The following is a 17,030-nucleotide window of genomic DNA, read 5'->3' as shown; positions in this document are numbered from 1 at the left end:
GGTGACTTCCGGCAACACGAGCGACAGTGACCGTTTGCGACCGGATGTTGGCTTGTCCAGCGAAGTGACATAGTTGAGAAATGTTCAACTTTATGTAAATGAATAGCGACTTTCTGGAGCAATAGCCAATACGAGAGAAGATGGTAGAGCTCACGTGTTTCTAATATTTGAATAATAATATTAATTGTAAAGAAACAGTGCTGTTTAGACTCTCCATATACACCACTAGCGACCTAATCGCGACATGCAGCGACAAAGCAGCTGGTAGTGTGAACGCATCATTAGCGTCAGTCACAGCTGCGGTTCTGGCACTATCCCCTCCCCTCGGCGGATTCCAGCCTGCCTGTGTGAGTCTGTGGAGGAATCATAATGAGCAAGATGGCGCTGTCTATTTCAGCACTGGACAGCTCCCATTAGGCTTATTATCAAGGGCTCCATCCAAACAGCAGATTTGAGATTGAAACAAGCTGAAGTGGCAAAGCTTTCGAAACGAATGGCAGAATTTGCCTGTGTCTTTCTTCTAAAATCTGACATTTAAAGGAATGCTCCACAGACCCTGCGCTTCGTTTGGTGCAGAGACTAATCAGAAGAACCCTTACCAGTGCCTCCGCAGAGATCTTCTGGACAAGAATCGCCAAAGAAGATGCAAACTTGCATTGCAATGTCTCGCGTTGATGGACATCAATAAGATGATGGACTGAATTTTCGCGCAATTTTCGTGATCCGTCCTTTCAGCTCTCTATAACATGGGCACCGAGGCAAAAACAGCTGTGTTTAAAGCGAGGGAATGGCACCTTTGAACAGAAAATAATCACTTTTGTTTAACATCAGACACCAGTCCCTGTTTTAATGAAGGACTTTACGTTATCTTCAGCATGTCAGGCTCTCTAGCACTGCTGATCATGTCTGCGTCGTTTTTCAACCCCAGTTTTGCGCTGAGCTCTCATTTTGACTCAGGTAGGTTGTATCAATGGTATTTTCATATATATATATTCGTAACTGTTTTGTAAATTATTCAGTCAAGTGAATGCACATTTCTGTGAAAATCGTTTCGGTACTTAAAATGCGCATCTCAGCATCTAATTGTCGGGGGTTTGCGCGAAATGACAATCTAGATGATATAATTTTTTGAATTAACGTTTATTAGCTAAAAATTAAAAGAGAACAATTCAGATTCATTTTTCCTCTAAATATGTTTTTTTCTGAATCTTTATAGTTTGCTTTGTGCCTCAACTATGCCTTTTTTAGACTATAGGCTATATGTAAGATGTTATCCTTATTTCAGGGCATAAGCCAAATCGAGCTGTGAGGGCAAACAAAATGACTCAATTTACCTCTCCACACGTCCACTTACACACATGCCAAAGTTGAGAGGTACTGGTGTAATATTGGCAGAGTGATTCACAGGTAGACATTACTGATTGGTCAAGGAGGCATTATCAACCTCCAGAGAAGTGTGTATCTGAGGAGCTAATTAAGAATATAATGACTGCAGTGGCGGACATAGGAGTTTTTCAAGGGGGGGGGGGGGGGGCACGGACGCAGAGGTTTGGTGAACTTGGTGTGCACACATGTTCAGTTTGTACATCTGTACAATGATTTCACCTCTAAAGAACTAAATTGTGCCAAAAATGACCAAAAAGTGACCACGGCCACTCCTGGCTACACCCTAGCTCCGCCACTGAATGACAGGTGAATGAGGAGGTGTCCAACAAAAGGGTCAATGAAAAGGTAATTATATGGATTTAATAAGTTGTTTAAGCCAAGAACATGTAACGGGAGTCAGCTGTTAGGTATCTGTGCATTAGGTAAAAACCTCACCCTCCTGGTCTGATGAGGTGTACTAGCGACTGACGCTAGAGGCTGTAAACTTAAGTCTGCTCGTAAGCTTGCTGCCTCCCACACCAGAGACACCAGTTTGAATCCCGTTCAGAGCGGGTCAAGTGGGATTGGTTACAGTGGTATCGTGACCCTGATGGGAGTGAGGTTTAAGGAAGTGAGTGTAGCAGGTGCCAGCTGGTATGTGATAACTGTGCAGTGTGTAAACCTCACTCACCTGGCCTCAAGTGGCACACTAGCAACTGGCACTAGAGGCTGTAGCCTTTATCCTCCTTGTTAGCGTGCCCGTCTCTAATGCCGGAGAAGCCAGTTCGAGTCTCGCTTGGAGCAGGTTGAACAGGACCGTTTAAAACATACAATCCAACTTAAAATTGCACTCAAAAACATAGGAAATTTGCAATAAAAAATAGCTCTTTGGCTGAACTTGTTTCAATCTTGGACAGCGGTTTCGTGTTTTTAAAATTAGTTTTCCTAACTTAAAATTGTTATGTGATATAAACACAAAAATTTGTGTAGAAAGAACCTGATTGAATTGTGTAAACCCAACAAAATTAGTTGCATCAATGCAACTCAAATTTGATAGGAAGCACTACAGTGTGTAGTTTAGGAACTATGCTATGATTTGCACAGCAATTGCTCAACAAAGCAAGCAATCATTTTCACATTCAAAATCTAACGGTCCTCATCATTAATGTAGCTCAAGCTCAACTCTTCACCATAATGGTGACCCCTACAACTCTATCATAACAGAAACTCTTCTAAATTTCAAGATAACGAAACATTAAACATGAACAGCAATCACCTTTTATATTCATCTTGCACAAAGCATGCATTGGGAATGGAAATTCCCTGCCCAGTTTTATCAATGCTACAGTAACACCACAAAAATGATTAATGTAATCCCAACTCAAATGGATTAAGTAAACATCCATTTGAAATATTTAAATGGATAGAATGCAATGAAATCAAGTTGTGAATTTTTTTTTACAATGGTGTTGCTTCACAAACAAGCATGTTTGTGAAGTAGCTCATTGTGGTTATAAACCATGCTTTTGCTCATCTTTAAACTGTTGTGCTAGTTAGAGTTCAGTTACATTTAATGCCTCCCTATGGTGTGAAAATGAGCCATCTTTTGAGTTGTTGGCAGTGGTGAATGGTATTCCCTCCTCTCTAATTTGGGACTCAGCTGTGTGTTTGTTGCCTCCTCATATGGTTCCTATGGTTACCAAGTGGGTCTGCAGCACTGTGTTTAGGAGCCCCAAAGCAGTCTTTCAGTTTCTCTATTTTTAGAATTAGCTGTTATGCATAATACTACCTATATTAAAGCCTATCTTCAAATTTCTTGCACTGTGTTTCCGTATTGACTTTCACAAATTGCTTTTCTTCAATACTACAATTTTACATTTTCAATTTGGGGTGGCAAACCTCTTCCCCTCCCCCGACTCTAATCATGTCTGTCAGAGGTGATGAACAGGAGAACAGGCTCTATGTGTCAAGGTGATGAATGGAACAAGGGCACATCATGGAGAGCCTGAGAATGATAAAAGGGAGATAAAGGATACTGAATCTGCTCAAGTAGTCATGCTAGGCTTGTTTCAGGCCAGAAGATACTGAAGGCGGATTCAAATTGATTAATTAATTTTTCAAGAATCTTTGCAGCATAACATATCGCACATCTTATTTTCCAGTAGAAATACCTAAACATTATTAAAACAATCTATTTAATTACAAAGCAAAATTGCTAAACAATAAGACTTGTTTTCTGAATCAAGTTTCCTTTCCTTTCTCCATTGGAAAATGTTTATTTTCTTGTTTTAAGCATAAACCTCACTAAATTGTGTTATAGTTATTCTTAAAACAAGTAAAAAAAATGTACCAGTGGGATATGCAAAATACTAGAATTATTTGAATTAGAGATATATTCTCTGAAACAACAACAAAAAACAATGTTGTTTTAAGGATGTTTAGATATTGTTTTACCTGAAAACACAGCAAAAATACTAAAGAAAAAGGATAATAATGAAAAGGACTTTGGCAGTGTTGGCAGTGACTTGTGCAAATATAGCAATCTCTGGAAACGTTTTACCCCATCGTTTGCAATTTAATAGCCTTGATTGTTGTATTTAGCTCAAAGATTCATGACTCACAGTGATTCAGTAAAGTCATGAGACAGATCATCAGCTTAGAAGGTGAGACATCTTCATGAATCATGGTGATGTAGAACAGAGCATCATTGTGATTCTTTTAGGTCCTAAAAAATAGCTACTGTTTAGAATGATGCTATGACTTTAAAAATGGCAGTTTTTTTGGAAAAGTGTATAATTTTCTTTCAATATCTCTGGATCCACATGTCTCATAGGTAGGCAGTGTTTGGTTGTTTCAGAGATTATGTTGAGATTTAATGAGACATCTAATATAGTAATATAGAAACTTGAACGACTGGGAGGCTTGGTGGTGGTAGTGATGACATCAACTTTCTGGAAGCAGTGTATGTTGGGAAATTGCCGGTAGTGTTGGCGTCTGTCCCAAGCCAGCCTCTAGAGCTCAAATTTCTTGACCGCCAGACAATCAGACTGTCCTGTATTACTGGACTCTTCCTGAAAGACTTCTTGCTGTCCATTCCCTGACTGTGAACTCCGCACACAAGACAGAAATCTGGTAAGAACATATTACTGTGGACTATAACATCAGAGTATAGATTGAGAACATACTGAGATATTCTAGTGGACATGTACTACAGAACAGTAAGATAAGGACAAAATTTGGCATTGACATAATGGCAATTGTGTACACCTCGACAAATTTACCAAACCTAAAGCTGGGAAAAGAAATAGAGCATTTTGCGGTATGGTTAGATTTTGGTAAGAGACATATCAGTGCTGAGATGTGTTTATGAAGGACATTGCTGTTACCGGATGCACAAATGCGATTGAAGGGCAGGGAAACTGCATTAGTTGTAATGTAAACAAGCCGAGATAGGTGATTATGAGGTGAGTAGTGATGTGGTTTATGCTGAGTTGCGATTTATCAAAACTGAATTAACAGAATTACTATAGAAGAGTACAGGATGTGAATATGAGCCATATCTGGGTGTTTCTTCAACTTAGGTATTCCCAAATTATTAGCACTGTGGACTTCTAGAACGTTAAGATCCACTATCACAAGTAATGAAAATTACTACCACAGTGTCATTTTCACCACGTCTCAAATTCTGTATTGTTTATAATAGAATAACATGATGGAATTTTTTTTTTTACATTTTGGAAATAAAATGCCAAACTTTTTGCTGAGGCTAATTTCATAGCTAAAAAATTATGTATCCTAAATAAAGAAAATTTAGAAATTTAGCCAAATTACAGCTTAATTGTGAATTACTTCTATCAGGTAGACTCTCAGACTTGAGTGAAATTTAAGATGACATTTATTTGATGAATATAAAACAGAAATGTAATGTCTCTCTTTGGCATTATCCCCATCTGGCGGTCCGAAGAATTTGTACTCGGAACCGGAGATAGAGGCAGGGATGAGGAGCCTACCCCTGTGCAGGAAGGGACTCAACTGGTGGTGGAGGTTGCCATGTTAGCACACTGAAACAGCAATGTGATAGATTGTGAGCAGACTTATAAAGCAATGGCTTACATGTGATTGGCTAAGAGTTACCTAGCTAATGGTGCGATGATGTACAGCTGCTAGTCTTCCCGCTAGAACTACGCTGCGCTTTACATTTCCAATGAAAAAACCCTAGTCACGTGATATTTATAAAAAGTTATATTTACGTTGAATTTTATTTGTTTCCTTAACTTTTCTCATATTTAATCTCAAGCATGCTCTTCAATGACACTTTTGTTGACATAGTAAACATGTACACTAATTAAAAAAAAAAAGAAAAGATAATAATATTACAGCCAAAATTGCTGTGGGACAGAAATGGATAGAAATAATTTTCACACAATAAATATAATTTATATATATATATATATATATATATATATATATATATATATATTGCTAACCATTTACCATTTTAGCACATTTCACCCCAAGCGTCTTGTAGCATTTTCCATAGATGTGTCTTGTCGGGCACTTCTCACGCACCTTACAGTCTAGCTGATCCCACAAAAGCTCAATGGGGTTAAGATCCATAACACTCTTTTCCAATTATCTGTTGTGCAATGTCTGTATTTCATTGCCCACTCTAATCTTTTCAAAAGTGGCTTTTTTTTTTGCAATTCTTCCCATAAGGCCTGCACCCCTGAGTCTTCTCTTTACTGTTTTACATGAAGCTGGTGTTGAGCATGTAGAATTCAATGAAGCTGTCAGTTGAGGACATGTGAGGTGTCTATTTCTCAAACTAGAGACTCTGATGTACTTATCCTCTTGTTTAGTTGTACATCCACATCTCTTTCTGTCCTTGTTAGAGCCAGTAATCCTTTGTCTTTGTAGACTGTAGTGTACACCTTTGTATGAAATAGTCAGTTTTATGGCAATTTCAAGCATTGCATAGCCTTCATTCCTCAAAACAATGGTTGACTGATGAGTTTCTAGAGAAAGCGGTTTCTTTTTTGCCATTTTTGACCTAATATTGACCTTGAGACATGCCAGTCTAGTGCATACTGTGGCAACTCAAAAACAAACACAAAGACAATGTTAAGCTTAATTTAACAAACCAAATACATTTCTACTGTGTTTGATATAATGGCAAGTGATTTTCTAGTACCAAATTAGCAATTTAACATGATTACTCAAGGATATGTGTTGGAGTGATGGCTGCTGAAAATGGGGCTTGTCTAGATTTGATCAAAAATGATTTTTTTATATCAGTAATGTCCTGACTATACTTTGTGATCAGTTGAATGCCACTTTGGTGAATTAAAGTACCAATTTCCTTCCAAAACAGCCAAATCTATTATTCCAGACATTTGGCCACCAGTGTATATATACAAACTTTATCATAGTTTTTGTAATAATCTTTATTTTAATAATTGATTTTCATAGTTACTTATATTGAAAGAAAGTCTGGGCCTGTGACAAGGCTGAAATAGTAAATAAAGGCATTTGAAAAGAACCAAAAATAAATGATGGAGGCCTAAAAAAATTTTCCAATTCAGTTTTAATGAGACCTTCATATAACAAAAAGAAAAACTTGGTTTGAATAAAAATCAACCCCTGGGACATGAAAGAGCCCTGAGTTCAAGAAACCCCCATCTATAATCATATTTTAGATTTTGTTTCATCTGTTCACATGTGAATACATCTCCCAGCACCATCTACAGTTTATAGAAATGTGAAAATCAATTTGTCAAGGAATGCACTGCAACTTTACACTTCTCCATATCCTTCAACAGACGGCCTCACACAATGTCTGTTTTTGGCCTCTTTTGCTTTTAACTAAGGTTATTGTTCCTTGAGTTTCAGGTCCAATCTACAAACATGCTGCTTTGATTATAAGAGGTGCTTTTGCTTATGGCCTGTGCTACTTTAGCATGTTAGTGTGCATACGAGGGAAAGCTAGTATGTGGGAGTGCACAGGAGATGATGGAGGATAATTAATCTTTATGGCAAGAACAAGATGTGAGCAGCCAGAAAAGACATTCATCATTCATCAAAGATGCATTTATTTATTTGGTAAGTAGCCATATAATAAGCAAGATAATGTACAGTTAGTCGGTCAATTTGGGACAAAATAAAATAAAAAAGACACACCTGCTTCATGTTGGGGTCCTGATCAGCCTGTGGATTATTTAGTGATATTGATGGCTGACTTATGTGTATTACATGGCTGCTTAAATGGACTTGGCAAACTTATTTGTGTTCAATTATTTACCTTATAGATACCCCTCCCCGTCAAGGAGTCTGCATGCTATTGTTTTGCTGCTATCTGTATTAGGCACTTTATTGATTAAGAAGCATCATAACAGATATAATTTCACCCAAAAATTGGCTCAAATGTCTTTGCTTTTACCAGCGGAGCTACAGTTGGCAGTCTATGCCAGTCTAACGTAACAGTGTATTATAAATGCAAATGACATGTGACAGGAGACAAGCATTGCTTTGACTCAGGATAATTATGTAAAAACACAAAACTGCATTCTCAGACTCTTGGGAGAGTTTTCCAATCTGTGTTTGTTCTTTAAATGTGTGCGTGTGTTGCCAACAGAACATGAATTTTAATGACTTTGCTGCAAGAACAAATAATATTAATAAAGCTCTGAGGACAGAAAGCAAGGCTGAGTGCAAAACAGGAAGAAGACAGCAAGACTAATTCAGGGACTTGAAATGCCCTTAGTGGAGCTATTCAGAAAAGGAGGATGGTGACCTAGAATTAGATTGAAACAGATGAAAATAGAAACAGATGCAACTGCTTTAATGGTTTTGTGTTGTCAGATTTGTGAGTTAAGCCTTGTTTTGAGTCAATTATTTTCAATTAATTGGTTAAATCAATTCACAAATTGGTCTGAATTATTAGCGAATTTGTCTGAATTAGAATGATTTTTAATCTAATCTAATCTAATCTAATCTAATCTAATCTAATCTAATCACATCTAATCACTAATGAATGGAAATGTCATGGATATTAATTGGTCAAGAGTGTGGGAACACTGTGAGTGTATTGGACCACAATAATATTTCCCTCCTTCCTAGGATCACCATAAGTCTAAATCTTACCATAATCTTTCTATAGCTCATAGTCATGGGCCATTTTGTGTGCACCTTTTTGAGTAGCATTGAGCAAAAATTCTGTTCCTCAGAGTTTGAACACTGTTGAATCCCCAGTATGTTCACAGACCTTTGCAAATCCCTTAATGTATTTAAGGGATTATTTGTGTTATCTATGTTTTAAGGCAGATGTTGCTTCAACCTATCCACTTCACTGATGCATCTGAAACTGGCAGCAGGTTAGCAAACATATTCAATGAATCCCTCTAGATGGGTCATGACCCACTCTTACCCCCTCCTTCTCTCAGCTTATTCCTCTCTGGACTTCAAGGGTGGTGGTCACAGCAGTAAAGAGTCCGATTGCCCTCAGAGAAGGGTTGAGTGAACTTTCTGCCTGTCGTGCTCACTTTGGGCAAGAGTGAGCAGGAAATACAGATGGATTACACAGAAAATGTACTCAAGTGTTGAACAACATGCTAGAAAGGGTATTGTTGGACTGCATATGAGTAATATATAGTGTCTAAAAGTCCAAAAGTTTCAGATTACAAGGGGAAGTACTTATATTTAGCATTCTTTTCTAATTTAATACAAAATGTATTATTACAAATTATATTATCTGCATAATAAGTTAAATGAAACTGAATTATATTTACAGAAATATCAGATTTTTGTTTTTGTTTTTTGTATGGCCCAATTCTCATGTTGGGTGATCCATGTTATATTAGCATGATTTGAGAATATTCCAAAGAGCATCTTATCTTCAGTAGAAGCATTTTAATTAGTTTATTATTTTGTACAAATGCAATGTTTAAATGTGTATATTTGTATAATAACCCATGTTGCATAACCTTAAAGGGTAAGTTCACGCAAAAATGAAAATTCTCTCATCATTTACTCACCCTCATGCAATCCCAGATGTGTATGACTTTCTTTCTTCAGCAGAACACAAACAAAGATTTTTAGAAGAATATCTCAGCTTGGTGGATCCTCACAATGCAAGTGGATGGTGATCAGCACTTTAAAGCTCCAAAAAGCACAGACTGTTTTTGTAAAAGTTATCCATATGACTCCAGTGGTTAAATTAGTATCTTCTAAAGTGAAACGATCACTTAGGATGAGAAACAGATCAATATATAAGTCCTCTTCACTATAGTTGTTTCCTTCTGGTCACTCTCCGATGCACCTCCATGAGTGGACACGGTTGACGCAGCCTCTCACGTGATAAAAGTGCATTGGCATGTTCCCGCAAGAACTGACATGATACAGTTGGACGTGAAGGTCAATTTGTTTACAAGAGAATGCTGTTCACAAGCTTCATTGGTTTTGCTTTAATTTAAACATGCTTGCAAGCTTATGTCATGTGGACGTGCATGTTAACAACTACATTGAAAAGGGCTTTAATATTGATCTGTTTCTCACCCAGAGCGATCGTATCGCTTCAGAAGGCATTCATTTAACCACTGGAGTCATATGGTTTGTTTTATTAAACTTTTCTGTGCTACTTTTGGAGCTTTAATGTACTGATCACCATTCACTTGCATTGTGTGTACCTACAGAGCTGAGACATTCTTCAAATTTTTTTATTTGTGTTCTGCAGAAGAAAGAAAGTCATACACATCTGGGATGGCATTAGAGTGAGTAAATGATATGATGATTTTTTGGGGGTGACCTATCCCTTTAAATATTTCTTCTACATTTAACATCAAAACAAAAGCTTGCTTGCATTGTCATCCTTCAGTATATATATATATATATATATAGAGAGAGAGAGAGAGAGAGAGAGAGAGAGAGAGCGAGAGAGAGAGAGAGAGAATCCATTATGGACATTCTCCATCCCTCCGTCTCTCTTTTATTATTTATTTCATAATATTATATTTAATACAGCTATTGAATGGGCTACAGGATTACTCTGGATGAGGAAACCTTTACTTGGAAGTCAAGAGCATGGAAAAGCCATTTTACAGCTATGAGAAATGGCATTCAACTGAAAGTGTAGCCTATAGAACGCAACAGTCGGTTTCCGGAAATACAATTTGTATTAATTGTCTCCATAGAGATATTGATAATGTATAAACCATTTACAACAGTCCTACCATGAGCTCTGAGATTGTTCAACAATGACATGTAGAAGCCACAATTAAGAATGGTTTCAGCTTCATTTCTAGGAAATTGTGTTTATGCTATCAAACTAATTAGGCCTCTACGTATATTTGTAAATAAATTTATATTTTGCAACAAATGTAAAAATAAATGGGTTTTATACGTACACTCAATGACTATAAGTTCGTAGTCAATTATTTCAACAACATTTTTGTTTTTATTACTTCATTCACAATGTATCATGGAATGAGTACTTTTATGACTCAGAAAAGACATTGGGTCTTGGACCTTGTGTTGTCTTGTGTTTTTTTTGTTTTGTTTTTTTTTTTCATATATTTTTTTGCTTCACATCAGTTATAGTAATTCATCTGATTAATCTTGGATGAAAACAAATGGGAAAAACTGGGAAGTAAGGCTGCTGAATAGCAGGAGGTCCCTGTGCACTCTATTTGCTCTCTACTTTGTTTTGTTGATGATATCTGGGTTTCATGTTACTAACTCGCCCATTTTACATTTCAGCAGCCAGTGAAATACAAATGATTTCTGTCATAACAATCTTAAACAGACATCATCTGGCTTGTGAATCATTTTCAGCCTGTATTAAGCTTGGCATAGAGCTGTCAATCAGTGTGTATGTGTCCTCACAGTATGTGTAAAATATTAATTGAAAAGCCCCAGTAATTATGCTCTGCATCAAAACAAAAGTTTTTGTTTTTTTCAAAGTAAGCTGCTGTTTGTATTTCTCCGTCTCACACATTTTTATGTGAGTGTATTTTCGCAAAGTGTAAGACATAAGCTTTGCTGGTGAGTTTGCACAACAGATGCTCATCACTCTGTATCCATAGCAACATGTGACACAGATGTCTCACCATCCCATCATTTCGATCTCATTAATCAAATCCTGATTGGTTTAGGCCGGGAGCACTCATTCACAGGATGCTGAATCACCTCTGTCACCCTGGTCAACTAAGGCTTATTTATGATCTCTTCTCCAGAAAATTTGATGAGTTTATTAGCAGGTCATTTGAGATTGGTGGTAGATAAAATGATAAATCTCTCATTATGTACTCTCCCTCATGCATCCCAGATATGTATTACTTTCTTTCTTCTGCTGAACACAAACAAAGATTTTATATCTGAGCTCTGTAGGTCCTTACATTGCAAGTGAGTTGTGGCCAGAAGGTCCAAATGCATGTAAAGGCAGCATCAAAGTAATCAATACAACTCCAGAAGTTAAATCCATGCATTCAGAAGTGATATGATAGGTCTGGGTGAGAAACAGATCAATATTTAAGTCCCTTTTTATTATAATTTCTTCTTTTCTTTTTTTTTTTTTACTATAGAAAGGGCATGCACATTAGCTATCCCAGCCTGAAAAATACTTTTTACTGTGATTTGAGCTGAAGAAGCTGCATTTATAGTACAAGTGTTAGTTTTAGAGATTTCATTATTTGCCCATTGAAGTAGATAGGAGTTGAACTTTGTTGCTTATTCTGCATTCAAGTCCTCCTTGGAAGTTTGTTCTTAGGATATTGGAAGTCGTAAATGCATTGTGTGATGTGCATTCACATGATTTGTTCACATGAGAAAAATTGGATGCATTGGACAATCTTGTATTTCTCTTTTTTGTTTGTTTTTTAGTGTCACTGCAAGGAAATGAAGAGCAAAGTGTGTATTTGGGTGTGTAATTGATGCTGTGTCTGTGTATTTTATCATTGATAGGCAATGTTGTTTTTCCCATGGGCCTGACTCTTCATGAACCCAAGAGTGTCGGACCGCTCGTAATGATGGACCCGAGTAACGGGGCCATCACTGGAGGGGGGCCCACAGAAAGGCTTAATTGAAATTCCATTGTCTTATCATTTGTTATATATATATATATATATATATATATATATATATATATATATAGTAATACAATGCTATTGGCCACAAGACTCTGTTTTCTTCCTGTAAAAATGGGGAGTTCTCCCATAATCTGCCTTGTCTCCTCACATGTTAGTGACCCCCACCCCCATCAACAAAAGCAAAAGTGGTCTGGCAGTGCATGGTCAAAACACATCATGATGTAATATGCTTAGTCCGTTAATGTACCTACAGAAATGAATCCAAAAGAAAAAGGAGCGGAGAAAGACCGGGAGGTAGCTTTTTTACAAAAGAAATGTGAGCATACCTGTCAATGTAGCAATTAGATGAATATTTGTTTGATATTCATATAAACATGGTCCAAAATTAACATAAGGCACACGGCAAATGTGAGAGAAAAAATAGCTTTTGGCGAAAAAATATAACAGAAATATACCACACCAGGTGGTTGGTAACATTATTACTGCATCATTACATGATTTTCATTAAACAGTATACAACAATCAGATGCTTGCTTTATAAATTGACGTGCACAATTAAATCAAACTGCCAACATCAGCCTCATGCATCTACTGTATAAACATATTGTACTTTAGTGCAAAACCATCAGATGTTTATCTATGATGCGTACATTTGATTTTTTTCCCATAACTCCATGAGATACATGTGAAATGTTCCTCACATTAAGCCACCAAAATAATATGTGAGGAACAAAATCACCTTGTGTTGAGCTCAGATGCCATTCTCTATTTAAAGTGACAGTACTGATTTAGCATGTGTTCTGAGTGTCAGTGTAAATCATTGTAAATAGAACAATTTATGCATTTATCAAAAGCTAAAATGCAACCAATATGATGTAAAACTGAGAAAGTCAAATTTTTTAATAAATGTTTTCAAATTGTATCTAGAAGGGTTAGAAGTTCCCTTCATAATTATCAGCATGAACTAAGAAATAATAAAGTCAAGAAAAGTAAAAAAAATAAAAAAATAAACTTCTAAAACTATCTGAGAGAAGAAATGTCTCAGGATAGACTTAACCTGGCACTCTTCTCATTTCAGAAATGTTATGGTGACTTTGCCAACAAGAAAACTCATACATTTATACATGTAAAATGTATTTTATTAGGAGGCTTTGTAAACATTTGTAATAATGTATTGCTTGATCCAAATAATATTTGCATTTGAAAATAACAATGTATGAATTAGCAGCGTTAAATATCCATCTAAAATGTTTATACTGGATATTATCCCCACCACAAACCCAAATTGGTCAGGGGGCCATAAAATAGTTCTGTGCCTGGCCTAAAATTTGGTGCTATGCCCCTGCATGAACCGACTAAATGAGTAATGTTTTTTTGGCAATATTTATTGCTCCTCTTCATCAAAAGTACACAAAATCAGTACAAAGTAAACTGTGAATCAACATTCACAATTTCAACTTCTTACGATCAATAGCAATTTGCTTTTGTTAGATTCTTAAATTGACACACCCTCAACTCTAAAAGTCTATGCTTAAAGAAAATCAAGAGTTTCCAACTGTTAATTGTGGCTTTGTGATGGCAACTCCTACATAGAAACTCCTACATAGAAAATAGCAGCCCAGTATGGCTGCTTATTAACTGACTTCTTTAAAAGAACGTTGGAATGTTTTGTTAATGTGCCTTTGTATGAGAGAGAGAGAGAGAGAGAGAGAGAGAGAGAGAGAGGTAGAATGCACATAGCAATCATGAGATTCCTCCATCTTTGCAGTTTCCCTAAATATATAAACATTTGTTCATTAAATATTTACATCGCTCCCCCATCAGTTCACATGAACACACACAGATATGCCTTAAAGTACCCTGCAGGCAACAAGCCTTCTAAAAAAACATGTTTTTGTATGTGTATGTGTATGACTTTCTTTCTTCTGCTGAACACAAACAAAGATTTTAAGAAAAAAATCTCAGCTCTTTAGGTCAACATTGCAAGTGAATGTTGACCAAAACTTTGACGCTCCAAAAAGCACATAAAGGCAGCATAACTAATCCATATGACTGAAATGTTTTAATCCATGTCTTCTGAAGCAATCTATTTGATTTTGGGTGAGAACTGACCAAAATATAACTCCCTTTTCATTGTACAACTTGCCATTGCAGTCTTATGATTTCATGCTTTATTAGACTTTCTAGTCCTCGACTCATGCATAGAGCAATAGATGGCGCTATCACATTCTTAGCATTATCCTATAAATACAGTTTAAGCTTAAAAGGCATAGTTCACCCCAAAGAAAAATGCAAATTCTGTCATAACTCCGATATTCCCTCACCTCCCTCATGTTGTTTCAAACCTGTATGTCTTTCCCAAATGGAACATGAAAGGCCACCATTCATTTTATCACTACTTTTTTGCCATACTATGATAGTGTATGGTGAGGCTAACATTCTGCCGAAAATCTTCTTTCCATGTTCCACTGCAGAAAGAATTTGAAACAATATTAAGCAGAGTAAATTATGGCAGAATATGCATTTTTGGATGAACTCTTTACTGTGTGTGTGTATATGCTGTAGCACATGTGTTCTGATGAACTGAGGGAATGGATATTTTAAGCTGCCACACAGATCACTAAACCTCAAACATTCTAGATCACTTTCACTGTCACAGACCCAAATTCAACAGAACAGAACCTGCTATTTATGGATAACTGAACACTTATCCAGCCCTGACCTTCAAAGCCCACATTATGGAATGTGCACTGAAATTAATAAAAACATATGTAGCCTTCCTGTTTCCATGGCAACTTCTCATCCATGACACTGTGTGAGCACTTACGTTTCAGTTCTCAGTGTGTAATCACACTGTGGACAGCTATAACCACAGCAAATGCAGGAAGACCAATTCAGGCTGTAAAGTAATTAGAGGTACCTGAATGAGGTCTTGTAGATCCACCTTAAAGAGGAAGCAACAATTCTACTTTTGCTTGAATTGGGTTTGAAGAAGTGTTTTTCTCTTCCAACCAGCCCACCCAAAGAGCTTTGATGCTGTAGTTTTACAACTAGACATGCTGGTGTATTCAGTTTTGAGGATAAATTTGTTGTCCTGTAATGTCATTTAATAATAAAATTTTCCCCTCCTGATGTCAACTTATAATGCCAGTCAATTTCCCTATCTGTCACTCACTCGACGTTGTGTCAATGTAGTGACACTAGGGGTCACCCTTGAGAGCCCCAAACACCTTTGATATTTGAGAAAAGTCCAAAAGAAGCAAAAAAACGCATTCTAAGCTGTTGGATATACGACGCATTGCAGCGAGTTCACCCCCTCTTGCACGGATAAGTGCAGAGAACGCCCCTGGGCACTTCGGCAGCTAGACAAAGAGGGTATATCTAAAAGAGTATTCATCTAAAAGAGTGAGCACTGATGGAAAGCATCTTTTTAAAGATGCCTTTCCATCTTTGTGTAGTTTCTGCATGCGGTCGCTATCTCTCTGCCTCTGATGGCCACGATCGCTGCCTCACGCTTATGGGCCGTAGCCACTCAGAGACAGCTTTCCTGGATGGTTCATACTCTCACTGCGAGAGCATGACCATAGAAATGTTGTGGTCGCGGCTTTCCTTCTTCAGAAAATAAGCCACCCCAGCTGCGCTCCGCCCAGTCCTTATACCTTCGGGTATCAGGCCACGACGGTTAGTGCTGGGGACGGTTTGGGGATCCCAATGAGAGAGGTTCCGCCGGGTGAACCCCCACGGACCTCTCATTCCCCAATTCACTAATTTGCACCGGTTGAGTTCTGGGATGAGACAGACAGCTTTCCCCAGGGTGAGTATAATGTCTCGAGAGCAGGGTGAGCTCTCCCAACCTCAGGTGTGGTCACCCAGTTTGAGGCCAACGCGGGCTGACCGCCATGCTTGCCCGGTCTGCTGCAAGTATCAGGCTCGAGTGGAACCCTCCATCCAGCCCTGAGTCCTCGCGATTGATAACTGGTTCCTGGGCTCAGAGCGCCACTCACAGCCGCACCTCACCCGCTTCCATTCTTCCCAGAAGTGCATGAGGAACTCTCAAAGTCGTGGCAGGCACCTTTCACTCTCCAGACCCGGCTTCAGTGTTCCCCTGCTCTCACTATCCTCGATGGTGGGGCAGCCAGGGGGTACACGGAGATTCCTCAGGTGGATAAGGTGGTTGCGATGCACTTGTGACTGCAAAACGCTGCCACCTGGCAGAATCGTCTGAAACTCCCGTCCCTGTAAGTCTACGCAAGGTCAGGGAGGATGAAGAACAGGACGTGTTGGTGGCACCGCACTGGCCCACCCAGACTTGGTTCTCAGAGTTCACGCTCCTCGTGACAGTGCCTCCCTGGCGAGTTCCTCTGAGGAAAGACCTCCTTTCTCATGGAAGGGGAGCACCCATGCCCAGACTTTTGGAATCTCCACGTCTGGCCCCTGGACAGGACGCGGAAGTTCTAAGTTGACTTTAACTGGCAGTGGTAGACACTATCACTCAGGTCAGGGCTCCCTCTACAAGGAGGCTATATGCCTTGAAGTGGCATCTGTTCACCAATTGGTGTTCTTCCCGAAAAGAAGACACCCAGAGAT

At 38.1% G+C, this 17,030-nt stretch overlaps 1 protein-coding gene across 1 annotated transcript in view; it reads left to right on the top strand.

Moving 5' to 3' along the window:
* Positions 1–858: 858 nt before the first annotated feature.
* Positions 859–17,030, top strand: part of aatkb (apoptosis-associated tyrosine kinase b) — a 70,175-nt gene continuing 54,003 nt past the window's right edge. Inside the window, exon 1 of the mRNA XM_052103180.1 lies at positions 859–957. Coding sequence (XP_051959140.1) covers positions 876–957 — 82 coding nt within the window. The 5' untranslated portion in view covers positions 859–875. The remainder of the gene's footprint in view (positions 958–17,030) is intronic.

This window comes from Xyrauchen texanus, chromosome 33, assembly GCF_025860055.1.
Source record: "Xyrauchen texanus isolate HMW12.3.18 chromosome 33, RBS_HiC_50CHRs, whole genome shotgun sequence".
Classification (NCBI taxonomy): domain Eukaryota; kingdom Metazoa; phylum Chordata; class Actinopteri; order Cypriniformes; family Catostomidae; genus Xyrauchen; species Xyrauchen texanus.
This window is presented reverse-complemented; position numbering and strand designations above follow the sequence as displayed.